Source organism: Diprion similis, chromosome 3 (assembly GCF_021155765.1).
Source record: "Diprion similis isolate iyDipSimi1 chromosome 3, iyDipSimi1.1, whole genome shotgun sequence".
Taxonomy (NCBI): domain Eukaryota; kingdom Metazoa; phylum Arthropoda; class Insecta; order Hymenoptera; family Diprionidae; genus Diprion; species Diprion similis.
In genome coordinates this window covers 13,250,253-13,273,187 of record NC_060107.1, presented here as the reverse complement: position 1 = coordinate 13,273,187, position 22,935 = coordinate 13,250,253, and the positions used below count along the sequence as shown (strand labels likewise).

The window sequence follows — 22,935 nt, the reverse complement described above, 5'->3', positions numbered from 1 at the left end:
ATAGCTTTTACCTTGATGCGGATCACGTTCGAGATGAAACCTATTCGAACCGTCACAGTTCTGCGCTGCGATACCCGTTGATCCATTAAACGAGACGTATCTGCCCCACTAAAGTTCGGCGTGGAACTCGCGTTAAATCAGGATTTAATGGGCAACCATGGGTATGTACCCCACTTGCTGCTGCGAGTGTCGGATATAAAATGCTTTGCGTGGACTGGGAGAAACAAATTGGATGTGGTCTGGAATTTCTGCAAGCTCGAAGTGCCTGCAATAGAATTAAAACTGCTGGGAGAATCCACTCCGCCTTTTTGGATCTGAAATTTATACCTATATATACATATATGTGCGTTGCTCGGTTTTGAAAGTTGGAAATTAAAACTAGCTCTTAGTTACCGTGCATGTCAGTCAAAATAATTATTTTACTCGATATATAGCGACGATGTGATGCTGTGACAAGATCGAGGGAGGAAAGACGTGTTCTCATTGATTGTTGGGGTCATATGATCTATGGAACATACGAGTAGAGTCTTTTGAGACTAATTAGTGCCGAACGTTCAGTGACGATAATTAATTACCTTCGACGTAATCAATAAACAATATAAGATATATCGCAGGCTTCACATCTTGTCCACCGATTACGGAGTTGCAGAGGCGGCGGCGAAGCTTCGCCGTAGCTCTGAGGTAGATAAATCATGAGGCTTGGAGAATGGGTCTAGCGAGCGAGTATAAACAACACCTGGTGTCTTCATAAATTATTATTTCGCACTGCTGCCGTCTCATAAACTGAGGAGAACAAAGACTTATCTGAACGCGGAAAGCCCAACCTTCAAAGCCCATCTTGCAAAAATTACTCACCGTGCATTGCAAAACTCACAAAGCCCACGTTATGTACCCACCACTAAACCGAAATTGCTAAAAATCTAGTTAGCATAACATGGAGTAAACTGATATAGGTTTCGATAGCATTTCCTATAGCGTTCATATTTCTGACCATGACAAACCATCGCAACATTGTATACAAGATTGAAATTTGCTTCTTTCAACTTACATTATAAACGTATAATGTTCGAAAACGGAAATGACCAGATCAGTGTACGTAGAATGATATTTAGCAACGTTGGGATCTACAAATGCTGAAATAGTCTGCAGGAGTCCGAGGTGGCTCCGACACGCACCGGTTTTATGCAGTAATTGATATCATCACGCCTCGTTAGCATAATTACACGTTACCCTTAGCGTGACACATATCCATATTTGGTTCGCGGAGTTGCGCCAACGTCATAATCAGTATGGACTCACAGCATTTCCTGCTCGATAAATTCGGATGATGCAATCTTGTCAAGCGTAAACTTTGTGTAAAAAACGTTATTGCATTCTGTCTTACGATCAAAGTATTATTTATAGTAAGGTTTTCCCAGATGGGTACATCAGATAATGAAGGTACATCAACCAATTGCAGAATGTACCTCACGACAAATGTAGGCTGTCGAATAAGTACTTGAAAAGGTGTCCATTTACGTTGCACGACAAATATTCTTTGAAACAGATTTATTTTACCTCCTAAAGCAGCGAAGTCTGCTGACAGCCAAATCTTGTTGGATCTCTTCGAACTCCTTATTCTTCGTTTCCGGTATGAAGATAAACGAAAATAGGAAAGCCAAGAAACAGGCAGCGGAAAATATATAGTACACAACGTATTCGCCCACGGCATCTCCAATCACTTGATACAATTTTGAAACAACAAGGCCAAAAACACCGTCCGAAATGGTCACTATTGCACTGCCGATACTTTTAACATTATTCGGAAACAGCTGGCCGATGAGGGCATCAGGAATCGCGCCAAGCCCGAGCTGATAGACGAGCTGGAAAAGGACGATGACGACGACCGGAAGCCAGTTCACCGATGTCACGTCGAAGCCATTTCGATCGGCGATGAGGTAGCTCGCCAATACCGCCAACGTGACGGATGCTCCCAATGTAGAGGTCATGAGCAACGGTCTGCATCCGAATTTTTCCACAGTGACGGTAGCAAGAGCGCAGGACAAAAGTCCCATCACCAAGACTATCACGGTCGCCAAGTTTGTATCGATACCGATATTCGCTGATTGGAAAAGTACCTCGAGGTACGCCATCGTTGTGTAATTGCCGCTCATCAATTGGGCGATGATAAGGGACACGATGATGGTGACTGCCTTACGATTATTCGGAAGTAACATTTCCCGAAATTTGATCGTCCACTTTTGAGTGGTCGAGTTCTTCTCTACACTCAGTATCACTGCTTCGAGTTCATCCTTTGCTTCTTGATTGTCCGAGATTCCCTTGAAAAACGATAGTGACTTAGACGCCTCGACGTACCTCTTCTTCGAGGCCAGGAAGTAGGGAGTTTCGGGGAACCAGGCGAATAGACACAGAAAGAGAACCGGTACCAGGAAGAGAACTATGGAAAGGGTTCTTATCGCCACGAACGGTCCCAAACTACAAGTGAAAACTGATCCGGTAAATACGTTCACTGCAATCAAGGTACCGAGGGCACCTCTGATGTTGACGTCAGCGATTTCCGAGACGTACATGGGATTTGTCGTGTAAGAAATTCCGATACCAGTCCCAAGGATCACGCGAGCGACGTACAGCTCTTCCACTTTAGTTGCAAATATATCTATCAACCAGCCGACACCGTAGATTAAACTTGTAAGTAAAAGTGTCCTTTTCCGGCCAAACGTATCGGCGCAGGCTGCTCCGATGAAGGGTCCAATCATCGAACCGATTCCTGTTAATGACACTATCCAAGAACTCTGGTCCGACGTAATAACGATGTGAGAATCTTTGTCCATCAACCTGGAGAGATTGGTGGTCGCCCATCCGTAGACGGTCCCAGCGCAGACCATGCTTATGGTGGCTGTTGGCGGAAATGAATTATTCATTCAAAAATTTTTTCATGTGACACCGCGGTGACGAATTAGAATCAGCTGATAAATGAGTATCCATTGAAACTAGGGACGTTGGAGGATTCGTAACGCCTGAACTAATTGTACGGTTCAAAAAAATCTGATGAGGGTCAGAGCGGATCGAATTTTGAAAGATATTTCCGTTGGAATTCCGATATCATGAAGATAATGTAAAAATTCAGACTGAGATTGGAATGAAATTTAGATTGATCAGTTGCAACTATATGAATACCGTATCATGAGTACTACGATTTGATTAGAGACAAAACACGATAAGAATTTGCTTGGCGCTAGACTTGTTAAAATTAACTTTTATCAAAGCTAATAAACTGAGCGATAAACCGAGTATCTTGGTCGAATTTTGATGAATTAGTATCTATTAATGTCAGGCCCTAGTGTTCAGCCATTGCCTCACATCAATCATTCGCTGGAAACATACTAACCTGTTATTCCAGCTGCCCATTGCTTCCATTGCGTTCTTTTTCCCACAGTAGATTTGTGCATTATTGATTCACAATCAGCCCGTAAGCCTCTTACGTCAATACACTTATTTTTAGAATTGCAAAATTGACCAGCATGCAAAGTGACTAGTACGGGTAGTATGATAATTATACTATCTATTGAAGTAATTGTTATTCAGTTTTCTGAAAAATAATAAACAAAAACATTTTACTTATACACTTCGATGGTTTGTGCGATGGTTTGTTCGATAGTTTTGTGGGTACGAATTCCAGTTTGTCGAAGAATTAGAATGCAGAGTTGGCAGTCACATGGGAGAGAGAGAGAGTGGGAGTAAGAGAAAGTAAACCAATGTTCTCTACTCCTCAGCGCTCAAGATTATCAAGAATGTATTTCTTTGACCACGAAGCTACGTCAAGTACCATCAGGTACCTATGGCCGTTTCAATCCACTAGAAATGAGTTTAATTCTATTCCACTGCGTGTAATAATGTATTTAGTAATTACCTCGGAATAGAACAACAGCAAAAAGAAATCTCAACAGTATTTGATACGAGATCACCAGAATACTTCGTGCGAGTAAAACAGTTGTACAGTTACTGATTAAATGCCGATGAACGTCAGCTGGGAGCCACGGATAGCTTGTGCGTATTTGAGTTATATCAGCGACCCGTGACTTATTATGTTTATAACTTATACAAAACTCCGTTATTCAGACACACACTGTCGATGATGAGAATGCCTAGTGTTGCAAGCATGTTTGGTTTTCTTGTTGCAGGCTAAGCTATGGAGTTTCAATAAATGTTTTCGCGATGCGATGTCCGCTTGACGGTATGTAAGTCACGCCATATTCCTCTTATTTGCATATCGAAAGATGATCGAAGGAGACGGAAAGAGGGGGGGGGGGGGGAGGGAAGGTCGGGTGGTATTCTAAAAATTATGCTAATTAACAGGCAGAGACAATTAGATAAGATAAAAAATAAATCTGCACGACTCAAAGTATCAGTCTTTATTTCTTCGCTTAACACACTGAAGTTTCCTATCACCCAAGTCAATCTGTATCTGAGCAAATGTTTTGTTCTTAGTTTCTGGTACAAACGCAAGAACAAAGAAGAACGCGAGAAGGCAGGAGCCAGTAAAAAAATAATAAACGACGTGTATCCCGAGAATATCACCGATCACTTGATAAAGCTTGGAAATAGTGGATCCCAAAATACCGTCGGTAACAGTGATTGTGGCGCCGGCGATGCCCTTGACGTTTGTTGGAAAAAGTTCACCGATCAAAGAGTTCGTCAGGGTTCCCAAGCCAATTTGGTACGCGATTTGGAAAAGTATTACGTCCAGAATTGGGATCCAGTTTACAACCGAAACATCGATCGAGGTCCGGGTTTTCAGGAGTATGTAAGTCGCCAAAATACCCAGAGTCGTGGTTGTGCCCAGAGTAGAGGCAAACAGGAGTGGCCTTCTGCCTGCCTTCTCCACCGTGTACGTGGACAAGGTACAGGAGACCAGACTCACTGCCAAGACGATGCAAGTCGCGAGGTCGGCGTCGAGGGCTATGTGAGCGTCCTTGAAGAGATCCTCCAGGTAGGAAGTAGTGGTGAAGGACCCGCTCAGTTGTTGGGCGGCGATTAAACCGATGACGATGAAAAGAGCCCGGCGATTGTTGGGTAAACGCAGCTCGGACAGCTTTTCCCGAAAGCTCTGTTCGTCTATGTTCTCGTTTATGTTTTGTAAAATCAAGTCGAGCTCGTCCCTGACCTCCACGTCATCCTGGATCCCCTTGAAAAATTTGATGGCTGCCATAGCCTCCTCGTATCGTCCCTTCGCTGCCAGGTGATACGGGCTCTCCGGGAACCAGATGAATGTTGCCAAAAATAAAATTGGGACGGAAAGGAGTATCACTGTGAGGACCTGGATGGACGCCCAGTACCCGACTACACAGGCGAATAATGAACCTGTGAACACGTTCGTGGCTATCAGTGTTCCAAGAGCACCACGAATGTTTACGTCGGCAACCTCGGAAACGTACATCGGATTTACCGTGTACGAAACGCCGACTCCAATGCCAAGGATCAGCCTAGCCACGTAGTAGGTTGGCACGTTTCGGGCGAAGACCACGATTACCCAGCCAATAATAAAGTATAGAGTAGATATTAGCAGGGTCTTCTTGCGGCCGATACTATCAGCCATAGCAGCTCCGATGAACGGCCCTATCATTGACCCCACAACAGTCAAAGACAGAAGCCAGCCTCCTTCGTCAGACGAAAAACGTACCGGAGCTTCAGGACTTTTAAGACGGGAAATGCATATCGTGTACCATCCGTAGACAGTGCCAGCGGAGATCATCGACATCGTTGCTGCAAACGTAAATTGATATTGAATTGAATTCGTGGTGAGAGTTGGTGAAATCAAGTCGCGTAGTTCAGTTCAAGTTTTAGGGTGTGATTAATTATTGAAATGGAAGTATAAGTCGAGCTTGGAAAGCACAATTTTCAGATCAAACGCATTAAGAATGATCTTATGTCTCATTTTGAACTGTACAGAATCCAGAAGACTTACCAGTGATGCTGCCCATCCATTGCTTCCACTGAGTTCTCCCGCTTGGGTCGGGTTTGCGCTGGCAAAAACCAGTCATCTCCGACCTATCGACCTTGAGAAGAAAATTTTTATTTTACTACAGACTAGATAGGTATAATTTGAAAAAAATCTATGATGCTGCAATCGGGTCTTGACGACTTTTTCAATCAAGTGTCATAGTGTGACAATCGGGACAAGTCGAGTCCATGGGTTTCGAATTAGCATCGTGATTTATACTTAGCATGGGTACAATAATTCGAAGAGCCGTAAGATACGGCATATAAAACATATGATAGGTCACCATATCGTGCATTCGTAAAAACAAGAGGATCGAGTTTCAAGTCCAGATCAATTTCACAGATCGCGTTTGAACTTTGGTGCCATACTATGAGAAACACAAATTTAACCGAAGAGCGTGAGTAATTTGATCTGGTTTAAATGCGATAGACATTACCATATCGTGTACCAACCGAGAAGTCAATCAATTGCGTTAAACAACTGAAGCGTAAATGGAAAAACGGCGACGCGAACTGCGGATCAAGAAAATGGAACGTGAAAATAGCGCGCGTGTCGTTACGTCACTGGGAAGCTTAGACAACGTAAAACGCTGGATAATCCTACACAAAGAGTTCTTATTTTTCTCCCCCTCAGCGTCTTTCCTGTCCTCTCGCAACTCTTCGTTTCTTGAGATTCCCCCGGCCTGGTAGGTTCACCAAAATAATCTCTGACTTCTCACGCGCATGTTCCTTGCAACGACGTCCCGATATACACGCATGGAACACTCAACGAACAGACGGGTCAGTCACCTCTGAGATAAATTGGATTTTTCTGTCGAACCATTTTTCAAATATTTCAAAATTCGTGCAGTTATTTGCAGTTGAAAATTTCCTGTATCGTTCGCACAATTTTTAAACGGTAAACACGCGGAGCACTGATATCAAAAATCACTTCAACCATTTACTCAACTCATCACATATCGAGTCCCAACGCATTCTACACCATTTCAGCAAGTCTAGTTTAGTCAGATTGACAACCACTGCTCAACCGACATAATCACATCAATAGGCCAAAGTGCTTTCAGATTGGCGCAAAAAGTTGGCACAACGCTCGACCACGTCTCTCCGATAGCTGGCTTTGTCCGGAGACCCACGTGTGCAGGTCCATCGTCAGACATCCCGTAGTTCGCGAGTCGAATGAATATCTAGCACGAAGTTCGAAGACATAATAGAAAAACAACTTACCAAGCTCAATGCAGTCACCTTGTCGTTGTCCATCGTTGAGACGCTTGTACACTATTTTACCAACATAATTCAGTTTAACGATGCAAATATTTGCGGTTGATCGTCACGCCGTTAGGTAACAGACTGTATGTTCGCGTTAACGATGTTTAGATAACGGATTTGTACTATACTCACGAGTTATTACAAGTGTTGGTTAGACATCAAGCACTGCACTCGCTCAAATGATCAAGCTTAGTTGGCCATTGTGCAACGGATACATAATTTAATGTAGCAATCTTGTATTTATACAAGAAAAGAGCGGAATTATCGCTGGGGAAGCTAGCCGACGCGCTTGCGAGCCTTGCTGAAGCGATAACGAACATACACTTATCAGCATCAATGTGTCTACGCATATTCATGTGGTATGTGAGCATGTCAAGAGCCGCAATGAAGGTGTTACGATTTGATAAAAATATTTAGCACAAGCATAGATCGGTTCGTGACCTCTTCAAAAAGTCGTTTTTAAATTCACAGCGTTAACTCGGTTTCAATTATGCTGGAGCAAAGTCAAATAGTATGTTGTATTTTATGAAAAAGGCGAGAATTTTCACTTGTGACTGTATGCCTAGACAGCCAGGATAATTAAAAATGAATTCAAGCCACCTTTCCAGGAAACAAAGCTAAGTTCAATCAAATTCGAATCAAGAATCTCAAATTCTTCCGGATTTTTTGACGAACACAAACGAACTTTACTGAAGCAATAACATTCAGTCTGGCTTCAAGAAATGTATTGTTACACACCGTGAGTGGTGAGTCAGCTAGCGTTACCATGCTGATTCCGGCACTAATTCGTTAATGATTCGCATTCGACAATTAGCAGTATTGGAATTCGTTGATTAACCTCAAGAGGACCGGAAAACCGATATACCGGCTAGCCCTGTGATATGAACTTTGTATATAGTTGATACATGATGCCAGACACTAATTTGGGCACTTTTCAAGGGCGATTTTAGCTCTCAAATTCCGGAAGTCTAAGGATCAACACTTTGTCAGAATCGACACTAATATCCTTAAAACGAATAAGTCGTTATGATTGGGCGGTAGAGAAGTACATCAAAACTGGAGACTAAAGTTTCTCGATCTTACTGAAACTTGGCAGTCTTTTTTGTCGTGAGATCGGCCAGTTTCCCTGCGACACCTGGCGGCTATTTTCGGTACTTCCAACAACAGGTGTGTTACCTGGTTGGAAAGTGCGGGATTGACTGCGATGACGCTCAGCCGAACTGCGAGAAAGACGGATGTTTATTTTGTTGTGTATTTTGAGTTTGGGGATTGGGATTTTAATACAGAAAACCCTGTGAAATAATTAAATAAGATTTGCATTATACAAAGCAATAAGTTACATAAATCCTTAAAGATAATTGATCATCTTATATTTATATAATAATAACCACATATTTATCATTTATACAATCGTTTAAAGTCAACTTAGTGATTAGCTTATTGAACGTCATCATCGTCCACGACGGGTAAATTGATTATACATCTATAAATTATGTCGTAGAGAATGAAAATATTACAGGTTTCCACAGTTTGGCTGATTGGCGTTAAGTATTCAAGCCTCTTGACGCAGAAGTTGTATGCCAGCATGCTGGTCAAATTGTGTAAAACATAAAACGATTGTTACGAGCCCGTTTGGGTATAAAATACTTCCAAGTAAGAGTGAGATTACGAGCTGTCGAAATAATTGGAAGACACTTGGCAATTCTGACATTTAACAGCGTTATAATAACACACGCGTACAAAAGCGAGAGGAACAAAATTCTTCGATGTAAGCAATACGACACTCGACTTCCGTGATTTACCACACTTTGATAAGGATAAAGTGTGCTATGATTCGTGTTTCGGATTTTTAGATTCTAGATGTCGGAGTACAGCTTATGTAATCGTAAACGTAGTCCAGCTTTCTTATTTATTTGCTTAGTTTTTTGTTTGATTTCATTATTTACTATGAATAGTAAAAATAATGCTATAATAGTCGCACTCATCACTTCTGTCTTCGCAATCACACACAGCAACAGTATGTAATCAATTCTATACGGTCTCTAATTAATATATGTTACTTTATATTTCACCAAACTTGAGAATGCGACATACCGTTATATTCTTTTGAGACAGTTTCTCATCGTTCCATTTGCATTCTTGATAACCGTCTCTGTCGTAGAGGATTATTTTTAATCGTCGATGCAAATCTTGTTTTTTCCGATCGTACTTCTATTTCTCTCCCTCATTGATCAGCTCCAGTTTCATTTTGTATTTATCGCTTTTTTAATTGCGTTAAAAACTCGTTCAATCACTGAAAAATACATCAACTTGATAGATATTACTTGAAAGAGGAGTTTTTCCTTCAGTTAGAAATAAGAGATAAGTTCACTTCGAATAAACAACGCTGCCTTGCCACTGACCTGTCGCTGTTATCGGTTGTCGCCTCCTCGCTGCAGTCAAGGTCCAATTCACCTTGAATGGCGCTCTGGAGGTCGTCGATCCTTTGAAGAGCCAGACGCAAATCGTCGCGGGCGACTTTGGTCTCAGCCTCAGCTGCTTCCAAAGTCTTTTCAAGGTCGCGTCGAGCTCTCATGGTCTCGTGTTCCCGAGCAACGGCGGAACTGGCCTCATCGCGGGATTCCCTGAGGGAGCGTTGCAATCTCCTCGCCGCGTCCTGCGCCGTTTGTTCCTTCGTACGTAGAAGAGCTGCTTCGGTCTGCAGTTTATCCACGTTTTCCTTTAGTCTGGCGATCTGGGTCTGCAAAAGAAAAGAGACGAGGATTCGTAACACACACACGGACCACGATTACTCTTCGCCGTAAATGAAAATGGACCCTGACCTCCAACCGTGCTCTGGTAGTTTGCTCCAATTCTAGCTTACTCTCAAGCTCCTTTGTGCGGAACTCTAACCGTCGAGTTGCTAGACTGTTTGCTGTTGGGTCACCAAGCTGTTCCACGGACTCAAGACGCTGCGAAAGTTCGGTTAGTTGATCTTTGAGTGACGATCTCTCGGCTTCTAGAGCTACCACTTGCGCCTGAGAATCTTGGAGTTGCGCCTGCTCTGCAGAAACCTGTTGCACTACTGCTCGATACTTTTTCAGAACCTGCGGGTGAACCGATGTTATTACGTAAGTAAAGAGCACTCTGGAAGCATGATCCATGAGTTGGAAAGAATGCCCCATTTGTACAATATTATAATGCATACTACACGCGTAGTGTATGGTGTGTATATTATTAATATAATGGTTTCCAACTCATGTTGTGGGTGCATGGAACCTTAATATGAAACTTGAACTCATACTGTGTCACAAGTTACAGTATGTCTTAAATCGCTTTCTTATTTGAAAATGGGATGTTGTGCACACATTCTAACGGTCATTTGGTACCTGGGTTATGCTTAACACCAAGAAAAATGTCTGAAGCTACCAATCGGACACATAGAAAACATTTTTGTAATGTTTGACACCTCCGATGAAGAGTCCGTTTTTGATGAACTATGATTAACAATATCTTATAACGCACACACGTTCATACGTTAAAATATTTTTTGTTGTTGTTATAATCAGCTAGTACCATACACTGCTATACAAATCATTTGTGTACATCAGGGGTTCAGTTTGGGACGAAGTTCAAGAAAAGGGACTTCAAAGATGTTCACCAACCTCTGCCAGCTCTTCCTCGTTTTCCTCCAACTGAGATCGTAACTCCGCCCGTTCCCTAGAGGCAACATTAGCTCGCTCGTCAGCTTCAGAGCGAAGGCGAGATGCTTCTTCAAGAGCAGCCTGGGTTTCGTTAAGTTCAAGTTCCAACGCCTGTTTTGCCTTGACGGCAACCGCCCGAGCGCATTCAGCGTCTTCCAACTGATTTTTCAGCTGACGAAGTGCAGCCTTGCCAGCAGAATCGCCTTTGGTTCGTTCCAACATGGTCTGCGCATCGCGCAGCAGCGCTCTTGTCCTTTTCAGGTCCCTCTTCAGTCTACATTAGAAGAATATACAATGATTGATCGAGTATTTGTAGCGCAGAAGTCTTTCACTTGAACAGTAACCCTCAAATGGGTGAAAATTGAACTAACCTTTGCATATTTTCAGCGTCTGCAGCGCGATCTGTTCTATCCTGTTCTTCGAAAGCTACCAACCGACGTTCCAGGTCGTGTTTTTCTCGAAGAAGAATAGTCCGCTCTTCGTGTTCAGTTTCCAGTTGTGCCTCGAGAGCTTTGAGTTTTTTGTGTGCATTGCCACGCACTTCTTCCAGCTCCTCATCTCTCTGCTGCATTTCTTTGCGCATTTCTTTTCTTTGCTGTTCAATGCTCATTTCTAGTCTCAGTTTTGCTTGTTCCAAGAGTTGTACTTGCCCAGCAAAGTCGTCCAATTCTTCTTCCTGGTCCTTAGTCTTTTTTTCCAGCTCGTGTTTCGCCTTTTTCAGCTGAGCAACTTCCTCCTCGGTCTTTCCGCCGAAAGTTAGATCCTCCAACTCCTGTGTAAGACTGTGCAGTCGTTCCTCTTTCAGTTCAATCTCTAGCCTGGCATCCTGTAATATGGTAAAATTTGTTACATTTCGATTTCTTAAAATATTGTTTCTTAAAGTTAACTTACACTCAAGTTTTGTTCAATGGTGAATTTCTCAGCAATCGCCAGTTCTTTTTCCCTGGTAATTCGTTCTCGTAGTGTTTTCTCTTGTCTGAGATCATCCATCAGATTTTGTGTCTCAGAATCGAATCTGGTGAAAAATAAAACGAAAAAAATAAAATGTTACCCTGTCTTACCGCACGTTATTGATACTGGTAATACCTTTGAGGCAACAGTGATATATTCCTCTTATCGAAAGCTGGATTCAATCCAGTAACTAAAACCGAACAGACACAGTCCATCACGGATGCCAATGTAATTATTTACCGGTAGTGATGGTACTGTGGCGCTTGGACGAAAGCCAAACACTTGTTAGATCTGATGAATTGAGAAACTGACTAATGTAAATCTTGTACATAATGGAAATAATCAACTCTCTCGTAAAACGAAAATGCAGAGTGTTCCATTTCTAAATTCAGTATCGAAGCTTTCGAAAGACTATCTACTATATATAGAACAGAAAACGTTTTCACTTACTTGCGTTGTTTTTTTTCCAAAAGATTATTTCTCGCCGTTTGTTCCTCGAGCAGCAAACGCAAGTCGTGCATTTCTCCGTTGAGCTTCTGCACTCGGCGTTTCCATTGACCAACGACCTGTCGTTGTTCCTCAACCTCCTCGTATGCATCTGCCAACTAAAGAGGATTATGGTAAAGATTTTTATTCAGTCTTTTTAAATTTAAACATATTTCAAGTGGTACGCTGTAGTGTCTGATCCCAGGACGCAGCATAGGCGTTGGTAAAAATAACCATACCGGAAGGGAGTGATACCTGATTTTTAATAACAACCATGACGCTCACCTTCTTCTCGAGTTGTTTCTTGAGGCCAACCAGTTGCTCGAGGTCGTCTTCGTGTTGTTGAGCCATCTTCCGCTTAGTAAATTCAAGTTCCCTGACTGCATGTTCGTACCTCTGCTTGTAGACACCTCCTTCGTCGCCGTCCTCGCCGTCAGATGCAACACCGTTAAGATCGGCAGCTCTGGCGTACAAGAGTTCCATTTCCAGTCGCTCGGTTGTCTGCTGGAGGTTTTTGTTCTCCTGGGTAACATCCTGGAGTTCACGTTCCAGCCTGAGACGCTCCGAAGTCTCGGCGTCGATACGTTCGGCAGCAAGGGTCGAGGTTGAGTGTTCCTCGGCGAAGTCAGCGGTGATTTCGCTCAACTGGAACAGAAAATAGACGGAGACCATTCGGTCAAATAAAATTGTAGTAGAAGTCGGCCGATTTTCCTTAGCTCTCGCGAGTTCTTAAAAAGTAATTCATGCTCTACTCGCTACCTCGTCACCGTCGCATTCCGACATCGTTCTGTCCTCAGACAATCGAGACAGAGTACCCGAAGGACTTTTCGCAACGCTGTTGCTCCTACTGAAGTACTGAAAACCCTTTATCATGATGTTGGTCGCGCTGCGACTACGACCTAGAGGACGATGTTTGTCATTGTGAGGTAGGCTAGTCAACGATCCAAACTCCATCGCTTCATCCTTGTGCCCCAAGCTCTTCCACTCCTCCATCACGTGATCCGTCCGCTGAAGAAACTCCGAGATCCTTGAAGACAGAAAAGAGGAAGCGGTGGCAGGCTCCAGATGTGCAGCGGTCGGCCGAAAGGATTGGCGAACCTTCTGCTTCTCGATACCCAGGACAAAATTGAGACTGGCATCGAAAACGACCGGGGCTTGTTCCTTGTCTTGTAGTTCGTCGAGTTTCATGGGCGTAGACTCCTGGGGGAAAGTTCTTCTGGGCGTCGGTGACGTTCCCGAATGAGAACTGACCGAGCCAACGGATGGTGACCTTGTTGACCGAGGAAGAACCGGAGTAATTGATCTGCAGCTTTTGGAACCGATGGATAAGCATGGCGATGGGCTTCTGCTGATAATTTTTGTCGATGCGTTTGGTTTTATTATAGCAATTTTGTTCAACGGTCTCTGCTGAAACGAATTCGGAGGAAGAGGCGGCCTTCGCAAATGATTACCAACGATCCCAGCAGCAAGATCACTAGTCATCGACTTTCTGATCGGCATCGGTTGTCTCCTAGCTGCATTGTAGCCGCACCCATTTTCCACGAAAGACGAACCCATCGCCGATGGTATAGGTCCAGCATGCATAGTAGGCGCTAGAGGCATTTCTAAATCTCTCAATTGGAGATTTTTTATTCAAAGAGAAAGCCGAGGAGTGCCTGTCGGCTACATCATGCCCGTATACCAGGTCTGACAGATGTGTCGAGATGTCCGACCGTTGTTTCAAGTACTTTTTGTCACGTACTACGATACAAGCTAAGATGGTGCATTGTCCGCATAGTTGTACGAGCTCTGTGTAAGCCTATTGTTGGGAATTTCCTGTCACTAGCACTGACTACATCGTCGCAGTGTTACAGCGACGTGGTAAAACAATTTCTCTGAATGAAACGTCGTCGCATGAATCAACGCTTCCTCTGCTTCAAACCTTACATCAAACTCGTACTATTCACTTCGGCTTGTTCTATACGTAATTTGCACTCATCACGCGATAGCTAAGATGTTAAACTGAAACGGAGAACATACTGATCGCAGATTTTATATGAACTTCGGTTGCGTAATACTGACATTCGGTAACCGGGATACTTTTGAATAGCTCGAAGAACCGGCCGAGCGGAGAGGTGGACTGCAACTGCCGTTTCCCTTCGACCCCCAGAGGTGTGCTGTTAGCAAAACGTCCGTGGAAACGGAGGTGGTGGAGGAGGTGGTCACCTCTGAGTTATTCTGAGAAAAGGCAGACGGAATTGGCCTTTGGCCAACTACTGGCTGTCCCTCTTCTCCGGGGTGAAGGGTTGGAGAAGATGCATTTAAGCAAAACACGATTGAGGATAGAGAATCGAGTTGACGACGCGTAGCGATCAGACGACATCGTTAATTAATTAGGAGTGCCTTCCTATTTTACACAATCGCTAGTAATCAAGGAACGTTAACTGCCTGCCTTCGCGTACGTATTTCTCTGTATTTCAGTTCGAATAAAAAAACGTTCAACTAAACGGTTATTATATTTCTTACCAGATAACAACCATCGTAAAAATTCAGCCCAACAAACTAGCATTTTGAATTTAGGACTCAGGAGCCAGGAGCACCCTTACATGCTTGTCGAATTTTTTGACTAATGCGCATATGGCCTCAATCGGTTACTGCAACCACTCATCAAAGGAGTCAGGAACATGATCGTATAAATATGGATACTTTCCTTTTTCTGAAGAACGGGTGTCAAATTGTACGGTGAGAAACATCAACCGAACCTGACGTCCCTTTGAAGCTCACCTTCAAGGGGTTCCTCATTTCATTTACGATGAAGCATCCGATAGTCTTGATTATGTAAACTATCGAGAGGCGAGCTCATTTCGCGAGTTTAATAATATGAACTGAATCATTAGGGATCAGGCAGAAGATCTTCTATCGTCCATCTATTCGTTCTTCCGGCTGCAACTCGAGGTCTCTTGTTCTTATTGAATCTGTCCACTGCAAATCCAAAGTCCGATGGTTTACGAGTAGCAGGTGTGCGAATCCCTTGAGCCGTCACCTTTTACTAACACGAGACAGCGAGACGAGGTCGACGAACTAGTCGTTCAGTTCCGGGTGCTCTTGCCCTCTTCTCAGGAAAGAACCGATGTTTTTGCTCACTTTCAGCCCTTTTTTTGTTACTTTTTTGAGGAGGTAAAAAGTTTTGTCGATTCATCCTCCATATGGATCTTCCTCGAGAATGGAATTCGACATTTTCTAAGTATCCGATTAGCCATCGGACCAATGTTACGATCGCGGAGAACGTCGTCTTCAACTGACAATAGCACGCTGTCACAAGTAGACGTTATAAAAGTTACAGACGATTTCTATCCATTTACTGTCCATCGTATAAAAATTTTTTCCGTCTCTCTCGAATTCTCGCACATTTCGCGTTCAAAGCCACAAATAAGATCCATGTAATTAAATGATTGCTAAGTATAAGCCTATCATCACCTGGAAGACTCGTCACATTATGAAATACGCAACCAATTTCGTTCTCATCTGATCTTCACATACAATCCTACAAATCTTGCAACTTACGTGTTCGGTACCAGAAAACATCCGGATCATCGCCGACATACCAAATGGTAGAAAGTATATGCACGATATGCGTATCGATGGGTTATTAATAGATGAAAAAACTCCCAGTATTTTACTACTCCGACTCTCATGTGAACGTTAACTGGACGTCGGACACTTCGAACTTCACGACTGACGGTTGAGAGACCGTTCAAGAATTCTGTGCATTGTGGTTCCAGCATCTATTCACGCCTTCAATTACACGGATTCAAAAGATTTAATTGGAACGCACAAAAGCCTCGCTACGTGTCGGCTAATTCAAGTTTATTACAATAGATTTTGACTCTAGATTGTCGTCAACCTACTTATCTACTGATGAAAAATCATACACAAGTAGACTCACCTTATTTTCCAATTTGTCGTTGTCATGTTTCAGGTGATTTCGTTCTTGTTCCAGCCTTTCAACCTTGGCCCTGAGGACCTCGAGTTCCTCCTGCAAAGCAATCAAGTTGATGTAAGCAAAGCACTTTCTATCTCCCGAATCTCTCCGGGTTAATTTGGCATTCAAATACAGTTTTAAATATATGTATAAACGTGAGATCTCAACAGTTAATATAGAAAGTTTGAAGCACCAACGACTCACCGTTCTTGCCTTGAGCTGATCTTCGGTGCGGTGGACATTGAGGAGAGGTGCTACTTTAACATAGAGACGCCACCAGGGCCATTCTCGCACAGACATCAACTTCCTCACGTTCCTTTGTATACACCGCACTGCCATGTCTTGCAACTGTAACATAAAAGTGTTTTACATTTGCAAGAAGATTTTCAGTAGTCGGAAAAAGTTCACGCTGATAGTTTTTATGGTTCTAGATCATTGTGAGCGGCATAATTGCAGAGTCAATCTAACGGCGTCGACGTTTACCTTCAAGGTGTTGAGCTTGCGACGTGCGAGATATCCGCGGCATCTTGCTTGCAGTAAGATTACGTGACCGGTTAGCTTCTCATCCCTCTGAGACTCGAGTTGTTCCAACGCACCAGAGCGGAAAAATATCTGTCAACGGAAATGGACACGCGTCCAATTTAACTAGATAATGATACTTCGCTTGATGCGAGATAAAAGCGATACAGTTACAACGCGTGGTTTGAGATATTATTATGCCAGTATTCTTATTTATACCAACGTGTTAATATACCTGCTGCATAAATACAAAGACAACCCCTATGATTATTTACATTCCAATGAATACTAAGCAATAAATAAAACAACAACGGATGAGCATGGTAAGGAAATCGAAGCTCTAACCTGTTGACAATTTTATTGCAAATTATAATAGTACTCGCAATTCACGGTCAACGGTCGGGAGAATTCTTGGCAAAAGTTGAAGTTGACTGTGAGCTGTTAATGAAATTGGCGGGCAGAAGGATTGGGCGATCCAAAATGCTGTTGAGATGATTGAAAAGAATTAAAGTATTTCAGTAGCTCGTTATCTGAAAATATCAGGCTCAGCGTGAGGATGAAAAAGAAGAGAAAAGAAGATAAGTAAATGAGAAGGATCAGCTTGACTGCGCGTAAATTAATTCCACAACCAAGCGCCCACTACCTGAGTACGGTAGCGTGTAGTTTTAATGGTGACCTGTTGTCTTTCGGCCAACGGTATAACCGACGACGTCTTTTTCGGAGCCGAGGTCTTCCAGCTTTCGCTCTCGCTGGAGTTCCTTGGGCTTTGCGACTTTGCATCTTCCCAGCTTTCGATGCTGCTGGCGCCGCTGGATATGGACAAACTTTTTCTAGCCGATTTCTTGTCCTCGGTGGGAATGAAGCGCTGTACTATCGGGGTGGCGTTAAATACCTCGATCGTTCTTTCAAGACTGGTGTCAAGGTCCTGGATAATGTCCTTCAAGAAATCTTCACTCTTGTTGAACTTCTTCAATTCTTCGTTGCGATCCTTCCATTCCGTGTCATTCTCGTTGCTCATGTGACCGCTGTCTTCGGAACAATTGTCGTCGGACATGTATCCGTTTTTGTCCTTCTTCGACATGTTCTTGTTGTTGTCGTCAGCGGCTGGGCTAGCTGCGACAGATTCTTTTTTGTTCCATTCACTATGAACAATGATATCCTTTGCCCCAGGTGACTGCTGAACAACTTCAGCTGTATTTTTACAGTTGAAAAAGTTTACGAGGTGCTCGATGTCCTTCACCCTCTTCGCGCCATTTACTCTCTTCGCTTCGAGGAGCGCATCCGTTGCTACGGGTACCGGAGGCGGTTTCTTCGACAAGTTCACGGTGTTCGTGTTGATTCTTGGTTTCGGTGAAGGTTTGCTCATCGTCATCGGAGATTCCGACTTTTCTTGTGATTTTTTAATCTGGTTCTCCCAGTTCCGACGTATTTCCTGGATGTTTGTCTCTGGCTCACCACGACGAAGAAGACTCTCATGACTTTTCGCGAACCCACGGCTTCTCTCCAATGTCTCTTGACTACGCGACAAGTTTTCCTTGCTCCGTGCAAGTTCTTCTCTGCTTCTATTCAAGTTATCACGACTTCGTGAGAGGACCTGCTTACTCTTAGCAAGATTCGCCCGGCAAGTTTCTAAGTCTATCTTCAAATCTCTCTTCACACTTTTCGAGCTCTTGTTATCATTGTCCTCGTCTAGCTCAGCCATCAACTGTTTAACACGTTTTTCCAGGTCCACGGAATCGTGAATCTCTAACGGTACGGACTTGGTACGCAGCAGTTCCTTCTTCACCGGGACATGTTTTTCGTTCAAAGTTTGATCCTTGAGAGCGTCGATCCTTTCCAAGGACACACCTTGGCCTTTGAGATTTTCGTAAATGGGTAAATTTTTCGTTGGGTTTGGCAAGTTCGTCCGACAGTTTTGATAAATTGGATCGACTCGCTTGACCGCGGTATCTTGACAGTTCTGGTAAATGTGCTCGTCAACGGATCGGTCCAGCTCGTCGCAGTCTTCGACCTTCTTGGATGTACTGACCTCTGCGATACGATCTACTCGCGATAGATCGACCAGAGAACAATTGGTCGCAGGTGGAGTGCTGAGGTGTTGTGTGAACAGTGGAATTCGACTGGGTCGCAATCCCGACACGGATTTTGCTCTGGACATTTTCCCAGAACCCGTGGCGCACGGAACGCTCCACAAGCTGGTGGTGCGATTTAGAATTCCCCTGTTCTCGTTTTTTCCCGCACTTCCAATTGCGCTGCTTTTGCTTTCTTCATGGATACTATGTCTGTTTTTTGAAGGTGTGTTTTGCTGTTGGATAGAGTCTGCAGGAACGTTCCACAGGCTGGTGGATCGGTTGAGACCTTTTTTTCGAACAGCGTCCGGCTTTTTGGGTAGTAAACCCTTCTTCAAAAGCGCTCTGTCCTCCAGTATGGTGCACGAATTTTCCTTCTCTTTTTTGTTGGTCTTCTTTTGTAGCTCGCTCTTCGTCGGGCTCAAGGACTGGGTGCTTCGACTCAGTCTGCTCAGACTTGGACGCGGTTTTCCAGGGACATTTGCGCGTACTGCCGGGATTGGACTACCGGCTAGATTGTTTGTTCCCGAACCAGCGTCGCTTCCAGATATTTGTATCACGGTCACGTTTGGCGCGGCCGACTTCGCCGATGAAGTCGAGCACCGCACACTTTTGTTTGTAACGGCACCTGCAGGTGATGATCTATTGTTCGGAAGTCCGTTGATACTATGCCGTTTGTTCACCGTGTTACCAATGCCATTTTTATCCTGTTGTTGTGTTTGCGAATTCGTTACGACTAATGAAAGTTGCTTCGCAATGTTCGACGTGCTTCTGGCTTTAGCCAAACGCTGAGGTCCGGATGGAGACCAATTTGGATTATTGTAAAACTTTTGAAGACCGATACCACTCGTCGACTTCGGTATGCAAACGCCCTTCGCCGAAGCCATGATTACCGTTACACTCAATCACACGCGATGAACACAGAGAGTTCTTCCTTCAAAGAGTGTGGTAATCCGATCAAATTTAGTGGATTATACACTGGCCACTATCATGGGACACGTCATTTGGTACTTAAACGTTGCACACTGATTCCACGAGCTATCAAAGGTCCACGACTTTCCTCTCAACCAACAAACGTCTACTGAATGAAACGCTTCGCGGTCAAGCTTGTGTGTTGCCTTAATATAATACATCGGCAGCACTCCGGCTGAGTCTTGGTTAGATAGTGTCAAGTCACAGAAACCTTTTGTAGGCAGCTAGCTTTATCTAGTCTACAATTGGATCCTCGTATACTACGGTCAGCAAGTTAAAGCCCCGATACTCCAGGGTGTCTTCAACGGTTTGAAGCCATGACTATAAATTTTTATGGAGCCACATTAACACACCGGCCAACAACGGCAACAAACCTTCACTGCTAATAATATAAAACATCAATTTACGAAGGAATCTATCAGACGCGACGGTTTATTGAAACTCAGTGGCTAACGTAAGTCAATCGTTCACCGTTATAGCCGGCTGGTTTATTGCCTGACTCGATATTGAGGTTGTTATTATACTATTTTAAACAACAGTCTTAATACCGTTTTTCACAATCGAGATTAATGGCACGTGGACACAGTTTGATTGTTACTTCCGTGACTTCGCGACGATTCTGGACTATCGGGTGGCAAGAAAGTTTTCAATTCTGTTTCATTTTTTTGAAATCCATAATCAATCTTCGGCCGGGATTCTATCACTGACACAAACTGGCATGGCGATCGAGGCAGCAGAGGATCCGCGACATTGCAGTTCGCGGCACCAACTCGGACTGAGTCCAGGAAGAGCGTTCTCGGCTCTCGGCTCTCGGATACCGAGAGCTAGTCAGTCAGGTGCGCCCCCCTGTCTTCGTGCACCTTCCCCACCTCGCGCACCTGGCCAAAGCAGAACCAACACAATTGGTAACTTCTCGTCCACGCGACCGGTTACTCCAACTTTGCCGTAGCTGTCTCCTGCCGCAGTTTTATACCTCAGTCCTCTAAGAAACCCACAGATTTCTAGCTAAGTCGGAGAAGGTCAAGACCCACCCGAAAGATCAATCCTGGCTAATCAACTAATCGGTGCAAAAATCATCACGTATCAAATAATATTCCCAATATTGCAATTGGAGAAGTTACTCAGTATTTTCAAGAATTAGGTACTTAAGACTTGTCAGGGTTCCATTACATTATTCCATTCTTGGAACGTAATGACCATTTAAAGTGAGGCAACTATATGGGAAAAAATTATCTCAAGTTCAGTTAACGATCTAGACCAAGGGAAGCGGAAATGAAGCGGGAATAGAACCTGAAGAAGAAGTAAGAAGAGCAAAAAAAGTTACTGGCTAGTGTTGAAGGCGGAAGAAGCGCGCGGGGTGGGGGGGGGGAGGCGATTAAGGGACAAAGAATTAAAAAAGGAAATAGAATAAAATCTCTGCCTCATGGGAATCACCCGCAGATGGTAAGCGTGTAACCCTTGGCAAAGCGATTCCATCGCAGTAATTATATGTATAGGTAAACGAGGTTTGCCAATGTTATATCGATACATGTATGAAATGAAATTTGAACACAGCGATGTTATTCATTAACGACAGACTGTGATCATAAAATTAAAAGATACGAAAATGGCCGTAGCAGACAATTACGTAGCTGTTTTTTTTTTTCTTCTCTTTCTCTAACATCAGGTGTATAGAAATATCCCGCGTTGGGGGGGAGGAGGAAGAGGAGGAGGAGGAGGCCCCCCAGTGAAAGTGGTCACAAGGCGCGGCCAAGACATTGAAATATATCTCAAGTGGAACAATTTTATCGCGTGTGGTTCCAACCGTTGGATTAGACATATATTTTATGTGTGTATGAGGGTATGAGCAAAGCATCTCTCGTTATTTCACTGCTCTCTCTTTCTCGATCATGCCAAAATCGCGGGATAAAAATTCCGAATCAGTGCGCGAAGTAATTTATGAAAACAGTTTGGGGATGCGATGAGGAAAAAGACAGTTTTATGCTATGATTCGATTGGTCAATTTCAAAACGCGTTTAGGTTCGGTTGATAACACAATCGTTAATCATGAAATTACGATACTTTGGTTGTGAAACGAGTAAATGGTGTGAAAAAAAGTTTGAATAACGTTCTGTCATGAATTTATGGATTTTTTTTTTCAGAAATACGTATCATTATTTTGTCACATGAAATTGTACGGAGGTGAATAAGGAAATATGACAGTACATAAAAAATAGTTGAAACTTCGACAGAATGCCGCAATTGTTGTCACAGGTGTTGTGCGTAATGTGTCGTTTGAATATATACATGCGGAGTATAAGATCAGCGTGCAAAGCTCGCTAAATTCATCGGGTAAACCGGTTTCAAGTAACCGGTAAAAAGCTAATAGCATCTTATTACATCGGATGTACAGATGCGCGATTGAGGTAACTGCGGATTGAAAAGAAAAAAACGACAAGTAGGCGTAAGAATTCAAGTAGTATCTAGTATCAAGTGGGTAGACCTTCGGAGAAACTGATCGAACGACTCCACTTTCGATATTCGAAGCGACGGATCTCAAAATTAAATCATCGATTAAGCTACTGCAAAATCATTTTTGCGGTCAAATTCGGGGATAAAATACTTGAGTTGAAATTTTTGAACTCGCTCTTTATTTTCTGTTCCTTTGCAGTTCATATATTGCAACTAGAACTCAAGTCTCATTTATGCCTTAAAACTCAGTTTGACTAATTAATAGATCCTCGAATCTGAGAAACTCGAGAAAAGAAAACTTCGAGAATTAATTTCAGTCAAAACCAGAAATAGTGCAACTAATGAATACAAGGATCACATGAGTCCCAATTTTGGAATCGGAATCGATACTTTCTAGCGGAATTTTTAGATTCAAATGAGTTCTCGCTGACTCAGGATTTCCCAATTCAAGAAAATTTCGTCTAACACAAGCTTCGACTATTTCAAAATTTTCTTAATGTCGAAAATTTAGTCTCCTACGAAATCACAAGTCCATTATAGAAGCCTTGTACTAAAATTCTTTATACAATGGTGAACT

At 43.2% G+C, this 22,935-nt stretch overlaps 3 protein-coding genes across 9 annotated transcripts in view; all 3 read right to left on the bottom strand.

Annotated features, from left to right (window-relative positions):
- Positions 1-1,433: 1,433 nt before the first annotated feature.
- LOC124404402 (facilitated trehalose transporter Tret1-like) lies at positions 1,434-3,547 on the bottom strand. Its single transcript, XM_046878497.1, has 2 exons — positions 3,389-3,547; positions 1,434-2,896 (listed from the first exon to the last, which is right to left on the bottom strand). Exons 1-2 carry the CDS (start codon positions 3,447-3,449, stop codon positions 1,554-1,556), a joined length of 1,404 nt encoding a protein of 467 aa, XP_046734453.1. The 5' UTR covers positions 3,450-3,547; the 3' UTR covers positions 1,434-1,553.
- Positions 3,548-4,405: 858 nt separating this feature from the next.
- LOC124404814 (facilitated trehalose transporter Tret1-like) lies at positions 4,406-8,049 on the bottom strand. Of its 2 annotated transcripts, none has more exons than XM_046879222.1 (4): positions 8,005-8,049; positions 7,225-7,275; positions 5,966-6,056; positions 4,406-5,763 (listed from the first exon to the last, which is right to left on the bottom strand). In XM_046879222.1, exons 1-4 carry the CDS (start codon positions 8,032-8,034, stop codon positions 4,406-4,408), a joined length of 1,530 nt encoding a protein of 509 aa, XP_046735178.1. In that variant the 5' UTR covers positions 8,035-8,049. The 2 variants fall into 2 exon arrangements, with proteins under 2 accessions (XP_046735178.1, XP_046735179.1); XM_046879223.1 differs by lacking the exon at positions 8,005-8,049 and adding an exon at positions 7,399-7,659.
- A 451-nt stretch (positions 8,050-8,500) lies between these two features.
- LOC124404813 (unconventional myosin-XVIIIa) overlaps positions 8,501-22,935 on the bottom strand; it is a 78,976-nt gene continuing 64,541 nt past the window's right edge. For 3 of the 6 annotated variants that reach the window (XM_046879216.1, XM_046879217.1, XM_046879219.1), the window contains 11 exons: positions 16,831-16,959; positions 16,552-16,695; positions 16,312-16,401; positions 12,672-13,031; positions 12,351-12,505; positions 11,841-11,964; positions 11,321-11,775; positions 10,911-11,223; positions 10,089-10,352; positions 9,669-10,006; positions 8,501-9,559 (listed from right to left, as the gene is read on the bottom strand). In XM_046879216.1, coding sequence (XP_046735172.1) covers positions 9,553-9,559; positions 9,669-10,006; positions 10,089-10,352; positions 10,911-11,223; positions 11,321-11,775; positions 11,841-11,964; positions 12,351-12,505; positions 12,672-13,031; positions 16,312-16,401; positions 16,552-16,695; positions 16,831-16,959 — 2,379 coding nt within the window. In that variant the 3' untranslated portion in view covers positions 8,501-9,552. Of the gene's footprint in view, positions 9,560-9,668; positions 10,007-10,088; positions 10,353-10,910; positions 11,224-11,320; positions 11,776-11,840; positions 11,965-12,350; positions 12,506-12,671; positions 13,032-13,145; positions 14,560-16,311; positions 16,402-16,551; positions 16,696-16,830; positions 16,960-17,509; positions 19,941-22,935 lie in introns of those variants that run through there. The other 3 variants (XM_046879218.1, XM_046879220.1, XM_046879221.1) reach the window with 3 other exon arrangements.

Excerpts from the sequence above, each read along its gene's own strand:
- LOC124404402 (XM_046878497.1), bottom strand. The coding sequence starts at position 3,449 with ATGCACAAATCTACTGTGGGAAAAAGAACGCAATGGAAGCAATGGGCA. Across the intron at positions 2,897-3,388 it reads ATGGGCAGCTGGAATAACAG|CCACCATAAGCATGGTCTGC; the intron begins GTTAGTATGTTT and ends TTCCGCCAACAG.
- LOC124404814 (XM_046879222.1), bottom strand. The coding sequence starts at position 8,034 with ATGGTAACGCTAGCTGACTCACCACTCACG. Across the intron at positions 6,057-7,224 it reads AGGTGACTGCATTGAGCTTG|GTCGATAGGTCGGAGATGAC; the intron begins GTAAGTTGTTTT and ends TTTCTTCTCAAG. Across the intron at positions 5,764-5,965 it reads ATGGATGGGCAGCATCACTG|CAACGATGTCGATGATCTCC; the intron begins GTAAGTCTTCTG and ends TTACGTTTGCAG.